General features: G+C 47.9%; 1 protein-coding gene and 1 non-coding gene across 3 annotated transcripts in view; both read right to left on the minus strand.

Moving 5' to 3' along the window:
* The window catches only part of clip3 (CAP-GLY domain containing linker protein 3), a 71,167-nt gene extending 66,520 nt beyond the window's left edge, over nucleotides 1-4,647 (minus strand). The window contains exon 1 of one of the 2 annotated variants that reach the window (XM_038786092.1): nucleotides 4,469-4,647. In XM_038786092.1, the coding sequence (XP_038642020.1) occupies nucleotides 4,469-4,543 (75 nt within the window). In that variant the 5' untranslated portion in view covers nucleotides 4,544-4,647. Of the gene's footprint in view, nucleotides 1-4,129; nucleotides 4,394-4,468 lie in introns of those variants that run through there. The other variant, XM_038786093.1, reaches the window with a different exon arrangement.
* Nucleotides 4,648-13,382: 8,735 nt separating this feature from the next.
* Nucleotides 13,383-13,509, minus strand: LOC119958028. The gene has a single exon (XR_005458958.1). It is a non-coding gene; the product is annotated as a U6atac minor spliceosomal RNA (small nuclear RNA).
* Nucleotides 13,510-16,228: the final 2,719 nt, after the last annotated feature.

Raw genomic sequence — 16,228 nt, forward strand, 5'->3', positions numbered from 1 at the left:
GGCCCCCAGAGATTGGCCGCCATTTTGAAAGGTTGCCCCGATCTCTACACTCCCCGTCCCCCACCCTTTCGGGACACGGCCTTCACCACATCCAACCTTTCTGCGGCCCTTCATAGCCCCCTTTTCATGGAAATGCCCCCCCCCAAGCCCCGAACCTAGGAAGTGCAAACCTGGCACCCAGGCACCTTGGCACTGCCAACCAGGTGGCACTGTCGGGGTGACCTAGTGGCACTGTCAGGGTGCCCGGCGAATGGCAGGTTACCTCCCTGCACCAGACCACCTGCTCTAAAGGCCTCCGAAACCCCTCCCCCCAACCCCGTGCTGCCATCACGCCTGGTCCAATTCTATGGAAACCAGCGCTAATCGGCACCTGGGGCAGAGGCCCAACAGGCGCGGCCGTTGGCTCCCGGGAGCTGAGTGAATGCAGGGTCGGGATATTTAAGTGAGCCTCCTGCTCAAAATTAAGATCGCGCTGGGCGGAGCCAGTTGGCTGAATCGCGATTGGCCTGGCACCCGTTATGAAGCCTGATATGGGGCTCACCCATCGTGCTTGGCAGAATCGTGCGCCCTTTTGACTCCACATCAATCTGGAAAGTGGTAAAAACGTGTTGTATTGTGGTCATAGAATCAACAGTGCAGAAGGAGGCCATTCGGCCCATTGAGTCTGCACCGGCCCTTACAAAGAGTGCCCTACTCAAGCCCACATATCTACCCTATCCCCGTAACCCAGTAACCCCCACTTAACCTTTTTGGACACAAAGGGCAATTTATCATGGCCAATCCACCTAACCCGCACGTCTTTCGACTGTGGGAGGAAACCGGAGCACCCGGAGGAAACCCACGCCAACACGGGGAGAACGTGCAGACTCCGCACAGACGGTGACCCAAGCCGGGAATCGAACCTGGGACCCTGGAGCTGTGAAGCAATTGTGCTAACCAGTATGCTACCGTGCTGCCCTGTTATGTTCGACCGAACCTAGAGACTTCTTTATCTGCAAGTCTCCCATTACCAAATCAGCAATCAAAGTCTGATGGAATTTGAGCATTTACTTGCAATAAGAACTTCAAGGCCTTAAAAAGGGCTTAAAAGACCTTCGGCTCTGCTAGCCTCACTTTAGGACGGATGGGTAGGTTCTTTAGAGGGGGCAGAGGAGATTTATCAGAATGGTTCCAGCGATGAGGGATTTTAGCACAGGCAGCACGGTAGCACAGTGGTTAGCACTGTGGCTTCATAGCGCCAGGGTCCCAGGTTCAATTCCCCGCTGGGTCACTGTCTGTGCGGAGTCTGCACGTTCTCCCTGTGACTGCGTGGGTTTCCTCCGGGTGCTCCGGTTTCCTCCCGCAGTCCAAAGACGTGCAAGATTAGGTGGATTGGACGTGATAAATTGCCCCTTAGTGACCAAAAAGGTCAGGTGGTGTTAGTGGGTTATGGGGATAGGGTGGAAGTGAGGGCTGAAGTGGGTCGGTGCAGACTCAATGGGCCGAATGGCCTCCTTCTGCACTGTATGTTCTATGTATCTAGCTCCAAGGTTATCAGGGTTGGAGAATCCTGGGTTGTTCTCCTTGTTGAAAAGGAGATCGAGGGACGGACGACTTGATGGCGGTCTACGAGGTTGTGACGGATTTAGGCAAGGCAGGCAAGGAACAGAGATTCAGGATTTTGGACAAGAGGAAATGTGCGGAAGAATGTTTCCTAGCCGGCGGTGAGTGGAATGACCTGGAACTCTCAGCCGGAGAGGCAATCAATGATTTCAGAAAGAATGTGGGTGGGCACTTGAGGGAAATAAACTCACAGAGCAGGGAGGGGCCAGGGAGTGACTGGATTGTGTTATAGAGGGGCCAGCATGGATTTGCAGGACTGAATGGCCTTCTTCTCATGCCCCAGAAAGACTCTTAACGCCTTTGATCAGCACCTTAAATACATTTCATCTTCAAAAATAATACATTGCACATGACAGGATTTAATGCTCCTGTTATTATGAAACAGGACATCAACTGACTTAGTGTCAGTGAAGCCATGGGAGGCCCTGATAATATTAATACAGTTTGTCAGCTGCTTCTGTGCCAAGGACCCACAGAAGGAAGGTGGGCTGACACCTGTTATTCTCCATATGTCATGTTCCTGATGACAGCCAGGCGGAAGCGAAGCATTTCCCCAAAGAGAAATAAGGAGGTAGAGAGAAATTTCAACGCCCTGGTGGCTGCTCGTGAACTTCAGAAAGAGGCCTCCAGGTTCACTGAGTCTGGGGAGTGTGTGTCGCACTGAAGACACGTACATGAGGGGGTGGTGGGGGAAGAAATTGAAAAATAGACAGACAAGTGTCAGCACTGAATCTGCTGCCCAGGTCTGCTATTTTATCGGCTTGGGAGGGGAAGAGGAGAAGGGAAATGGAAGGGGAGGGGGAAGGGGAAGGAAGGATGGGGCCAGGAGCAGAGGAAGGACAGAGGGAGGGGGAGGAAGGAGTGAGAGGGAGAGGGAAACGAGAGGGAGGGAGAGGGGGAGGGGGAGCAGGCAGGAGGTGGAGTGGGAGAGAGGAGCAAGAGGGAGGGAGAGAGGGACGGAGGGAGCAGCGAGAGGAAGGGAGGGAGGGTGAGAGTGAGGGAGGGAGGAGCAAGAGGGAGGGAGGGAGCAGCGAGAGGGAGGGAGGGTGAGAATTAGGGCGGGAGGGAGGAGCGAGAAGGAGGGATGGAGGGAGCGAGAAGTTGGAGGGAGGGAGGGTGAGAATGAAGGAGGGAGGGAGGAGCAAGAAGAAGGGCTGGAGGAGCGAGAGGGAGGGAGGAAGGAGCGAGAAGGAGGGATGGAGGCGTGAGAGGGATGGAGGGAGAAGCGAGAGGGAAGAGGGAAGGAGGAGTGTGATGGAGGGAGGGAGAGAGGGTGAGAATGAGGGAGGGCAGGAGGAGCGAGAGTGAGGGAGGGAGGGAGAGAGGGTGAGAATGAGGGAGGGAGGGAGGAACAAGAGGGTTGAGGGAGGGAGAGTGAGAATGAGGGAGGGCGGGAGGAAGAAGAGGGAGGGAAGGTGAGATTGAGGGAGGGCGGGAGGAGCGAGAGTGAGGGAGAGAGGGAAGGTGAGAATGAGGGAGGGAGGGAGGAACAAGAGGGAGGGAGAGAGAGAGGGGGAGCAGGCAGGGGGTATGTGGTGGGTGGGAGGAGCAAGAGGCAGGGAGGGAGGGAAGGAGGGTGGGATGGAGGAGAGAGGAGGGATGGAGGACCGAGAGCGAGGGAGAAGGAAGTGGGAAGAGGATGAAGGCCAAATTAGATGAGGATGAAGAAACGGGAAAGGGAAAGGAGAACATAATCTCTCCCTTTGACAAAAATGAGGCGGCTTGATTAACGCAGGAGCAGAGGAGGGTATAGATAACCCTTTCAGCTCCATGGCCTCTTAATGACACGGTCAAAATGGACTACACAAATCAATTGTAACACACCAAGATGGTACTCAAATTCAGGAATCTTGTAAAAGATTTCAATTGGAAAGAAAAACAATAGAAACTGTGGCTCAAGTTCTTTTGATTCTATTGCTTATTTATCATTCCCAATTATTATATTCTAAGATATTACATTCTGACTGTGCACTGCATTTAATTAGAAATACCACTGCGTTCTAAATATTTGCTGTCCATCTATATATAAAATTGAAAAGTAACCCTAGTTATTTTAACAGTGAGTGAAATTTTCTGGGGAACGTTAAACTTATTCCACCTGGAAGAAAATGTGCTAATCGTGTGTAATCGGTCTGTATAGATTTAGCATGTACACAGCACAGGATCAGTTACAGTGTGACCTGAGATATAGAGGTGTCTAAATAACACACATCACAAACCTTCCAGAAAGAATCGTCTGGTATTATCAAAAAAAAAGCATTTCTATTTTCTTAGTAACAGAGTTTGAATCCTCAACAACAATAACAACAACAACATGACAGGTTATATATTTAAAATCCATTTTGGAGAAAGGGGGGGGGGGGGGAGAGAATGGTCAGAAACACACCCTTAGGGGAACAAAACATGTGATGCTAAATATAATTCAACATGCATCATTGATCGGTTTTCTGCCTTGTTTTGCCATTTTGCGGGGCCCCTCTCGTTGAGCAGAAGGGGCTGAACAATAGGAGAGACAGACAGCACCAACCTGGCATTGGGTTGCAATCTGCGTCGTTGAGAGAGTACCAGACATGGCAGAGAGAGAGAGAGAGAGAAACATGTAACCAACCCTACATCCCTGGTAGATGGAGCATCAGATGTTGTCCCCTCTGCCTTTCCCTCAATGCTAATCTGGGAGGAAAGCAGCAATTAAACAGGAGCCACCGCGCCTCTGTCAAAACACCATCTTTAAACGTGTCAACATCCCTGGGACCAGCGCCCTTCCCAATCCTCAGAAATTCCCATCCGCAGCGGCTGTTGCAATTTCATCCGTGTGTTGCACTGCGGACCCATTGCTACATTTACTGGCGATTTCAGGCAATCCTACCCAAAGCTCCTGCGTCTGCTCCTGGCTGTCTTGTCCTGTGCTGTGTTGTCCTGATGTGTTTCGCTCTAAAGTCATTCAGCAGAATCTCAAGACTGTGGCTAGACCGTCACAGTCTGCGTCACTCTCACACACACACACACTCCTCCTGGGCACTTGTTCAGCTCCTCAGCCAGTCACTGCTGTCTGCACCCCAGACAGCAAATTCTAGAAAGCACCTCCCTTCCATTCAGGTGATGCTGACTGACTGGCAATGGGGACAAATATTCCAACATCACCAATCCCTCCTGATAGGTTCCATGCACAAACGCCCGATCAATAATATATCTTTGAAAATAAACATATATTCAGGTTGTTTATAAAATTAAAGGTATTTCCCACAACCCAAAAAGATGTGCCAGGTAGGTGAATTGCCCCTTCATTGGAAAAAAAAGAATTGGGTACTCGATAAAAATGTAATTAAATTAAAGGTGTTCACGGCGCAATTTTAACTGATTTTTCACAAAATAATCCCATGTTCCCAGAATAACAAATTTACGTCCATTAATTGTTACATTTGGTACCATGGGTCTTGTGTTTCATTGTCCTATCATTTTACGTGGCGGAATCGCTGGCTACGTTGTATGTGGTCTTTCAAAACTACTATCTACCTCCCCCCAAAAAATGCACCCCAGACCAGTGGTGGTCCCGGGGGCCACATGCGGCCCATCTGGGTTCTGAGTGCGACCCCCACGAGAAGTTATGTTGACCGTTCCCCATGCGCAGGGTCGTTACATTCCATCCGTGTTGTTTTTTTTTCCTCTCAGAAGGGTGTGCGACTTTGGAACTCTCTGCCTCAGAGGGTGCTGGAAGAGGGGGGATCACTGAATATTTTTAAGGCGGAGGGGGTTAGATTCTTGTTAGACAAGGTCATCGGGGGGATAAATTAGGAATGTGGAACCCGACATAAACAGATCAGCAATGATCTTATTGAATGGCAGAGCAGGCTCGAGGGGCCACTTCTGCTCCTACTTTGTATGTTTCTGCCTCCTTTTCCTTTCTAATTTCCTTCGATCTGTGATCACTGTAAAATCTATACTTATTTTTCCCACAATTCCACACTCAAGCCTCGAAAATTAGGTTTGTGCCCCTTCAGCAGTCCTGAAGCAACACTAACCAACATTGCGTCCTATGTGACTGCAGCCACCCTCTCTTCATGCTTCTTAAAGGAAAGAGAAAATGCTGGAAAATCTCAGCAAGTCTGGCAGCATCTGTAGAACAAAGAAGAACAAAGAAAATTACAGCACAGGAACAGGCCCTTCGGCCCTCCCAGCCTGCGCCGATCCAGATCCTTTATCTAACCTGTTGCCTATTTTCCAAGGATCTACTTCTCTCTTTTCCCCACCCGTTCATATATCTGTTCAGATGCATCTTAAATGATGCTATCGTGCCCGCCTCTACCACCTCCGCTGGTAAAGCGTTCCAGGCACCCACCACCATCTGCGTTAAAAACTTTCCACGCACATCTCCCTTAAACTTTCCCCCTCTCACCTTGAAATCGTGACCCCTTGTAACTGACACCCCCACTCTTGGAAAAAGCTTGTTGCTATCCTCCCTGTCCATACCTCTCATAATTTTGTATACCTCAATCAGGTCCCCCCTCAACCTCCGTCTTTCCAACGAAAACAATCCTAATCTACTCAACCTTTCTTCATAGCTAGCACCCTCCATACCAGGCAACATCCTGGTGAACCTCCTCTGCATCCTCTCCAAAGAGCTAACGTTTCGAGTCCAATGACTCTTTGTCAAAGCTTCATGCTTCTTAACCTGCCTGCAGCCTCTGACATGATGATGAACACCAAACTCCTCATGCTTTTTTACTATTGTCCAGCTAAATTGGGGCTGTCTTCACTCTGCTCCACTCTTATCCATTCGGTTGTAGCCAGAGCTCTTATCCGCAAACACTTTCCCTTCTTGTAAACAGTAGCATTACATCCCCATTCCCATAGGATCAGTCCTTGCAGCCTCATTTCTCATCTAAATGATACAATCTGAAAACACAAAGCCAACAGCATCCAGTTTACCTCACCAAAGTCTCTCTCAACCCTTCCACCTCCATCTGAATTGTCATGTGGCCTTTCTGACACTGGATTATCAGAAATATCCTTCAATTAAATATGATGAAGACGAAAGCCATTGCCTTTGTTGCCCGCCACAGACTCTGCTCACTTACCACCAATACTATCCCTTTCTTGGGCCATTCTTTGAGGATGACCCAGTATGTTTTCATCTTTGGGATCTGTGATCAATGTGGGAATTTCAGATATATCATATTGTATGTATTTGATGCAGTAAGGGTTAAAAGTCTGGATTAGTGTGTGTATGACGTCATGTTTTTTTTTAAATCCTGGTTTGAAAGGCAGTTAGGCTTTTTGGGGACAGAGGTGTAATTAAAGTGTTGTAGAAGTTGGATGAATCAAATTTTGTTTATGAAAAGAAGGTTCTCTGAGGATTATATAATTAGAGGCATTGTATTTAGTTTTAGTAAGATGTTGTAGTTAATGTGAACCAGAGGCTGAAGCAGTCAGGTATTGAGTTTACAGTTTTCAGGTTTAGTTAAAGAGTTCTGTGGATAGACAAGCAGCTTCTCTGAAAACAGTGAGGATTGCCTGTGAACAGGACAGAAGCAGTTTCTCAAAGGCTGGCAGGTTAGCCACTAACTTGAGACAGGCAAGAATCTTTAAGCTGGTTCCTGAAGAATATCCAAGACATCTCTATTAAGCAAGTATTCCTGGGTCTGCTAACTGTATTTAAAAGTGGATTTTGACCTGAGATGGGTGTTGTTTGAGTTGAGATAAAGATAGTAGCGATCGTTTCATTTTATTGTTCAGCATTGTTTAACTGGTTATTGTAAGTTATTGTCTTTATGATATTATGTTAATAATACTGCGTTGGTAATAATATTTTAATATATCAGTTCCCTGTGTGTGTGGAATCATTCCTGGAGTAAATTATCCTTTTCTCACAGTCTTACAAATTAACTAAAACATTGGGGTTTCTGTCCGGTAATCTGGCAACTGTTGGGATCTGGTCTGGGATTGTAATAGATCCTATTTGCCCCTGAGCTCAGCCTATAACCTCAAATCTGCTCCATCGCGAAAACCGCCTACTTCCCTGTCCATGATATCACTCATTTCCGCATCTGTGTCAGCACATTTACTTCTGAAACTCTCATCCGTTCATTCATTACCTCCAGACTTGACGATTCCAATATTCCAGGCTTGACTATTCCAATAGTTTTCGGATTGGCCTCCCATTTTCCCATCTTCCACCTTCCTTTAAATTTCAGTTCATCAAAAATGTTGATGCTCATATCTTGACTGGCACCAATTCCCATTCACCCCTGTGCTCACTGACCTCCTTGGCTCGCTCAATCCAGCATTGGATTTAAAATGTTCTTCTCTGAGTTCAAACCTCTTTGTGGCTTCACCCCTTTCCTTGTCTTTAATCCCACAACCCTCCAGGAACTATTCATTTCACCAATTTCAGCATCTTCTGTAATTTCCCTTGTCCACCCATTGGTGGCCAATATCCAGCTTGGCCCCAAAACTCTAAAATTCCTTTCTTAAACCTCTCTTACCACCTCACTCCTCCTGTCTCAATAGCTCATTGTGCAATTCAGTGTCACCTTTAGTTAGATAATGTTCTTACGAAGCATCTTCTGATGTTTTACTGTATTGGAAGCGCTATGTAAATTCACGTTATTGTTGTAAATACAGAATAATTAATTAACTGTGACAGATTATATATATATATATAGAAAAAACATTGATTATTTGGCTGTGACAAACTGTAAATATGGACTAATTTATCATCACATTAGAAGATTCTGTGAAATTTAAATAATTCATTAACTATAAGACTAAATATGGAATAATTCATCAACTGTAACAGGTTAAATATGGAATAATTGATTATTTGCAAATGTAGAGTAATCAGTTATCTAACTGCAACAGGTTAAGAATTGAAGTATATTCATTAACATAAGACTGTAAGTACGGAATAGTTCAATATCTAACTGCAACATTCTGAAATGAAAGCGTGACAGTTGACATAGCAAATGCAATATATTGATACTACAATTTACAATGTCACTGACAGAGAAAGTCTTCTTCTTCTTCGATGATTACTCGCGAATGAGTGTGATTGTCCACCTAAGAAATCCCGTGTTATTGGTCACTGGTTCTGTGGTTCCTTACATGGCTGATTAGCCCGGCGCTAGAGTTGAATCTTTGACCGTACACTTGGCAGGTGTTTGGGGGAGGTGGGTTTGTTCTTGGTGGGTTTGTTATTGGTGGGTCTGTTATTGTGCGATCTCGGGATCGGACAATAACAAAGTTTTTAAAAAAATAAATTTTGAGTACACAATTCATTTTTTCCAATTAAGGGGCAATTTAGCGTGGCCAATCCACCTACCCTGCACATCTTTGGGTTGTGGGGGCGAAACCCACGCAGACACGGGGAGAATGTGCAAACCCCACACGGACAGTGACCCAGAGCCGGGATTGAACCTGGGACCTCGGCGTCGTAGGCAGCAATGCTAACCACTGCGCCACCATGCTGCCCACAACAACAACAAAGTTGACCATGTGCCATTGGTTTGATTGTGGATGTCTCCACAAATCTTGAACTTGTCTTTTTGGCAGACCAGTGTCTCGGTGTTGACAAGCTGGTGTTCCACACCAGGGTTTGTACATTCCAGGTTCCAAAATGCAGTTTATGTTTGATTTTTTGATCGTAGGTAGATGAGTTGCTGGATACGATTTTCCAACCTGGTTGGGGATGAAATATATTATTTTTAGGGCACCTCTTCCAGCCCTTTCCCCGTGCGGATGAGCAGAGTGGATCGTGAAGAGAACTTAACACTTGATTTGATCTTAGTTTCAGGCTAGTTCGGCACAACATCGTGGGCCGAAGGGCCTGTGCTATGCTGCACAGTTCTATGTTCTATGTAACTGCTCAGTCCTGAAGAAAGCTGCCAAAACGTTCTCCTATTTCTATTCCAAGAGCGTGACGACTGAGTCAAACTCCACCACCTACATGCCAGTCGAAGCCAGGGACTTCCAGATCTCACGGTCCTGTCCTCTCACTTATCACCACAAGGCGCGTCTGTGTGTGTCGGGGGGGGGGGGGGGGATTTGCGTGGGAGGGGGTAGCCTGGTTGCCTCGAGGTAGATTCCTGGTACGGGACATCTTTTAAGGTGGGTTTGCCGTTGCACAATAGCAGACTCGCGGCCCTTGACCGGGGGTAGGTCCAGTTCCAGTGGAGAGGGAACCTCGTCTATTGAGGATCTCCCTCCAGCTGCAGCCTTCATCCTCCATCGCCGCCGTTGATGCCAGACGCAGATCTTCCACCTGATCCGCCGTTGAGGACTTGCTTTGCATTGTGCCTTATCTGGTTCCTCCCCTCTGACCCTCTGACCTTACCGTCATGGGCGACCCTGCCAGGAGTTTAAAACTCCCAACGGCATTGCTCTCGGGATCAAAGAAAAATAACCAAAATCCATAGCAATGGGAAATAATGTTTGCAGATTTCTTTGCTCCTTACTATCTTTAATAATTATGTGCTGGATACTATGGAGTACATTGAATGTTCTTTGGTATTGGGTCATTGCTTTAAGCCAGGATTTTTAGGCTGACAATGGTTCCTGTCCCATCATCTGAAGAGTTGGCAGAGATTTCCTGCCTGCCCCACAGCCATTTCACACTCCACTGAGCATTAATTGGCTCCAGGCAAGACTTCCACCCCTCATTCAGGAGGTAGCAGCAATCAGACTGGCCAGCAGTGACAGAAGCTGCCGTTGACAGGGCTGAGACTCCAAAGGCTCCCCAGAGCTTATGTCCTAGGATTCCAGGAAAAGGTACGTTTTGGGGTCTCAGGGCAGGAAGGGTAGGGAGGCGGGTTGGGGCTGGGATGGGCGCAGATTCAATGGGACGAATGACCGCCTTCTGTTGCACTGTCGAGATTCTATGATTCTATTCTAAAGTAATCAGGACCATTGCAATGCGGCACCCTTACTGGGGGTCACCATGGTGCTAAATTGGAATTGTATTGTGGTAATTGTATAAATCGGAACCTCGGGAAGGAGGGTATGAAGCAATTTCTGGGAGGGCTTGGGGAGGTTACAGGCGGATTGGGGGCGATGCAATCGGGTAAAGCACCAGGACCAGACGGCTACCCGGTGCAGTTTTATAAAAGGTTTTCCGGGCTGTTGTGGCCGCTCTTGGTAAAGGCTTTTAATGGGTCCAAGGAGCTAGGAGTGCTCCCCCTAACATTATCACAGGCATTGATTTCCCTTATTTTGAAGCGGGATAAGGATCCAAGAGCTATGGTTTGTATGGCCACAAGGTTAGGTGGATTGGCCATGATAAAATTGCCCGTAGTGTAAGGTTAATGGGGGGATTGTTGGGTTACGGGTATACGGGTTACGTGGGTTTAAGTAGGGTGATCATTGCTCGGCACAACATCGAGGGCCGAAGGGCCTGTTCTGTGCTGTACTGTTCTATGTTCTATGTTCTAAGCATAGAGGATTGTGTCCCGAGGGTAATAGGGGAGGACCAGACGGGATTCGTTAAGGGACAACACCTGATGTCCAACATTAGGCGGCTCCTAAATGTGTAAGGACAAACCGGGTTCGATCAGAGTATTTTTGTCTGTGTCAGGGGACGAAATAGGGGTGTCCACCCTCCCCACTACTGTTTGCCCTGGCCATAGATCCTTTGGCAATGGCACTGAGAGCATCGAACATTTGGCGGGGGATAGTGAGGGGGGGGGAGGCGGAACATAGGGTCTCTCTCTATGCGGACGATTTGCTCCTTTATATAACAGACCCATTGGGGGGAATTGCAGGAATTATGGGATTACTGGAGGAATTTGGCCGGTTCTCAGGTTACAAACTGAATATGGGCAAGAGTGAGGTTTTTGCGATCCAGGCAAGGGGGCAGGAGAGGAGACTGAGGGAGATGCCGTTTAAAGTGATGGGAGGGAGTCTTAGGTACCTGGGGATTCAAGTGGGACTGGGGTCAGCTTCATAAACTAAATTTGGGCAGGTTGATTGAGCAAATGAAAGGGGGCTTCCATAGGTGGGACGTGCTCCCGCTGTCACTGGTGGGGAGGGTACAGACTGTGAAAATGACAGTCCTCCCAAGATTGCTGTTCGTGCTTCAGTATCTTCCAATCTTCATCCCCAAGGCATTTTTTAGGTAGATGAGTGCGGCGATCTCAGGTTTTTATATGGGCCAGGAAATCTCCGAGGGTGAAGAAGGTCCTTCTTGAGCGGGGACGCAGGGAGGGGGGGGCTTGGCCCTTCCAAACTCTGTTAATTCCTACTGGGTGGCTAATATATCAATGATTAGGAAATGGGTAGTGGGGGAGGGGTCGGTGTGGGGGCGAGTGGAGGCGGCATCCTGTAAGGGCACGAGTCTGAAGGCTCTGTTAATGTCACCTCTGTCGTTCTTGCCGGCGCGGTACTCCACAAGTCCGGTGGTAGTGTCAGCCCTGAGGGTGTGGGGGCAATGGAGGCAGCACATGAGACTGGAGGGAGCGGCGGTGTGGTCACAGATCTGTGACAATCACCGGTTTGCTCCGGGAAGGGGGGGGGGGGGGGCTGGCTTCAGGAGGTGGCAGCAGGCAGGGATTGAGTGATTTGAGGATCTCTTTATTGAGGAGGGTTTCCCAAGCTTGGAGGAGCTAGAGGAGGAGTTTGAGTTGCCGGGTGGTAACGGGTTCCGGTACCTGCAGGTACGGGATTATGTTCGGAGGCAGGTCCCGACCTTCCTTTGCCTCCCACTAAGCGGACTACAGGATAAGGCGACGTCTAAAACAGGAGTTGGGGAGAGGAGAGTCTCGGAAATATATAAGGAACTGATGGAGTGGGAAGGCATCCCAACTGGGGAGGTGACCAGGAAGTGGGAGCAAGAGCTGGGAGGGGAGTTGGAAGTTGGGTTGTGGGGGAAGGCCCTGAGGAGAGTCAATGGATCCTTGTTGTGCGCCAGGCGTAGCCTGATCCAGTTTAAGGTGGTCCGCAGGGCTCTCATGAGTGTGACCCGGACAAGTCGGTTTTTTGAGGAGGTGGAGGACAGGTGTGGGCGATGTGGGGGAAGTCCTGGAAATGTGCATATGTTTTGGGCGTGTCCGAGGCTGAGGGGCTGTTGACAGGGATTCTCAGATGTCATGGCAGAGGTCCTGGAAGGGAGGGTGACTCTGAGTCCAGAGGTGGCAATATTTGGAGTGTCGAGAGGTTCCGGAGCCCGGGGTTGGGAGGGGGGGTGGGGGAGGCCGATGTTTTGGCCTTTGCCTCCATGGTGACCCAGAGACGGATTTTGCTGGGATGGAGGGAATCGGAGCCTCCAAAGTCGGGTGTTTGGGTCAGTGACATGACAGGGTTTCTTAGGCTAGAGAAAATGAAGTTTGCCTTAAGGGGTTCACTGCAGGGGCTCGCTCGGTGGTGGCAGCCATTCATCGGCTTCTTCAAGGAAAATTGACTGTCAGCAGGGGGCAGGAGGGTGGGGAGGGAAAGGGGAGGCATGGAAGTGACGTATAAGGGCAGGGAATCTAATGCATGGGTAATTAGGGTTTAGGGATGGGGGAGTTAGCTGGGTGTGTTATTGTGGGGTTTTTGGATGTCTGTTTAGAATGTTAAAAATGTTAAAACTATAAATGCCTGAATAAAATATTTTCCACAAAAAAAAGGAATTGTATTGTGGTAAATAAGGCAAATGTGGGGGAATGGGAGGAGTGGGGAGCTTTTTAAGGAGATATAACTGGTTTTGTGGACTTCCTATTGATGCAAAAGATCATTGATTGGCAGCAGAGTTGACACCAGCCTCTAAACTGCAGGAGCACAGGGGGGGGAAAAAGAGGGGATCCTATTCTTGGAGAAAAACATGGTTAGATGCCACTAAGTAGATGGCAATGCCTTAACCATTTATGTGTTGTAAGGCCACTAGGGCCCCTTCCATCCTTATCAAGGGGAGTGCTAACCTTCTCTCCTTTCATACAACACAATCACAATGAGTGTCGGCAGCTGTATTTATAATCGGAACTATCGATCTTTGTTAAGGTGAGGGTAGTCAATTTAAGATTTAAATCTTTACATTATATTTGAAATTCGGACTTTGACAAATTTCAGTCGCATCGTGAGAAATGTAACAACCTGCCAAATCGATCAGTAAACTCTTTGAGCGTCATTACGTATGCAGCGCAGACCTAATTATGCTAATGTATGCAGCGTCCCAGCCAATTGGCTTCAGGGAATGGTTATAAAGCGTCCACACCACGGAAGGGGAATGTGTCCGCTGCCCGGTGTCTGTGCCGGCAGCAGGAAAGGGAAAAACGTGACAGGGGGTGAGATACATGCGACTGGGGGGGGGGGGGGGGGGTAATCACAGTCTCAATGGCTGGCTGTCATGTGACCTGCCAACATGTGGCCCTCCATCCTCAGGCCCATGGGCAGAAGGCATGTACACCACAGTGCTGTATACTCACTGTGTACCCACAAATAAACCAACCTGGTGAATATTGAAACCATTGCTGTGGCCGCAACTCCCGGGTATAGAATGATGCAACATAAATGGAGGCCGTTCGGCCCATCCTGACTGCTACTAGCCCTTTGGACATGCTGGCGATAGGCAAAAAATATTGGGCGGGATTCTCCGTCCCGCCAGTCCTGTTTTCCGGAATGGTTTCCCATTGCGGCCACCCACACGCCGTTGCGAACCCCGCGTGTGTGGGTGCACTTCCGGCGAAGCGGAGGAACCCACCAAAGGGGAATCCCGCAGATTGTATATCCTGGGCCCCTCCTGACGTTATGCTTTTCTGCTGACGTTCGTGTAATTTTAGATGTACAAAGAGATATTGGGATCCAGATATGGAGATAATTAAAATGTTATAAACCAGTACAGACGGGCAGCATGATGGCGCAGAGGTTAGCACTGCTGCTTCACAGTGCCGAAGACCCGGGTTCGATCCCGGCCCCGGGTCACTGTGCGTGTGAAGTTTGCACATTCTCCCCGTGTCTGCGTGGGTTTCATCCCCACAACCCTAAAGATGTGCAGGGTAGGTGGATTGGCCATGATAAATTGGCCCAAACTGGGAAAAAAAATAATTGGGTACTCAAAATGTATTTTTTAAAACAGGTACAGAAAATAATCAAAAAAGCTTCTGGAAAGTTGGCCTGTATATCTTGAGGACCAGAATGCAAGGATGTAGTGGTCATGCTTCAACTATACAAAGCTTGAAGGGCAGCATGTGGCGCAGTGGTTAGCACTGGGACTGCAGCGCTGAGGACCCGGGTTTGAATCCCAGCCCTGGGTCACTGTCTGTGCGGAGTTTGCACATTCTCCCCGTGTCTGCGTGGGTTTTGCCCCCACAACCCAAAGATGTGCAGGTTAGGTGGATTGGCCATGCTAAATTGCCCCTTAATTGGGAAAAAAAAATTGACTCTAAATTTTTTTTAAAAATACTATGCAAAGCTTGATTCAGTCCTGGGTACACTTCAGGAAGGATATGTTAGACCTTGGAGGTGGTGTTGTTGGTGGGGGTGGGTTGGTTGTAGATTCACCAGAATGAGACCAGTTCTAAGAGTTAAATTACAAGGAGAAATTACACAAACTACCATGAAATTTAAATGGTGAAAAGATTGTGGTTTGCAAGATATGAAGGGGAACAGATAGAATTAAACTACTTCCACTGGACAGCGAGTCCAGGACTGGGGTAATGGCCAACAATATTAGAACCTTTCAGGTGTAAAGTTAGCAAACACTTCTACACACAAAGTTTGGAACTATTAATTCCACAAGATATTAGAAATCAATTGTTAACTTTAATCCTGAGATTGGTAAAATTTTGTTAACCAAATGCAGAGAAGATTTGAGGTTGTAGAGTGATGTTTTTAGGTGACTAATGAAGCTATCCAGGTCAAGTCACACCGACCAGTGAAGACGTGCTGATGAACTCTGAGACAGAAATAATTGCTGACCAAGATCAGAAATTTCTTGGGCACGTATGAAGTCATCATATTTAGAAAGTGTGATAGGATGGGAAAGATGGATGGTGAACGAGATAAAGAACAATCTTTATAAAGAGCCTTTCAAAGTGGATGAATGTACCACCGATGAAGATGATCCAGACATCCAGTGCAAGATTAACATGGAGGTCCATGGTCACCAACCTGGTATGGTAGCTGAAGAGAGAGAGATCCAAAGGTGTAAGGGGATACGGGGCAAAGGTGGTTTTATGGAGTTAGGTTGTGGGTCAGCCATTAAATGTACAGGATACTGAGAGGCCTGGATAGAGTGGACGTGGAGATGTTTCCACTAGTAGGGAAGACTAGAACCCGAGGACACAGCCTCAGACTGAAGGGACGATGCTTTAATACTGAGATGAGGAGGAATTTCTTCAGCGAGAGGGTGGTGAATCTGTGGAACTCCTTGCTGCAGAAGACTATGGACGCCAAATCACTGAGTGTCTTTAAGACAGAGATAGATAGGTTCTTGATTAATAAAGGGATCAGGGGTTATGGGGAGAAGGCAGGAGAATGGAATAAGAACAATATCAGCCAGGATTGAATGGCGGTGCAGATTCGATGGGCCGAGTGGCCTAATTCTGCTCCTATGTCTTATCTCTGAATGGCATAAGAAGCTAACTGGCCTCTCCCTGCCCCTATGTTCTTACAGACTCAGCCTTACTGCCTCATTATAAAATAATGGGACTGATTATCAAGA

The sequence above is a fragment of the Scyliorhinus canicula genome, chromosome 27 (assembly GCF_902713615.1).
Source record: "Scyliorhinus canicula chromosome 27, sScyCan1.1, whole genome shotgun sequence".
In the NCBI taxonomy this organism is placed as follows: domain Eukaryota; kingdom Metazoa; phylum Chordata; class Chondrichthyes; order Carcharhiniformes; family Scyliorhinidae; genus Scyliorhinus; species Scyliorhinus canicula.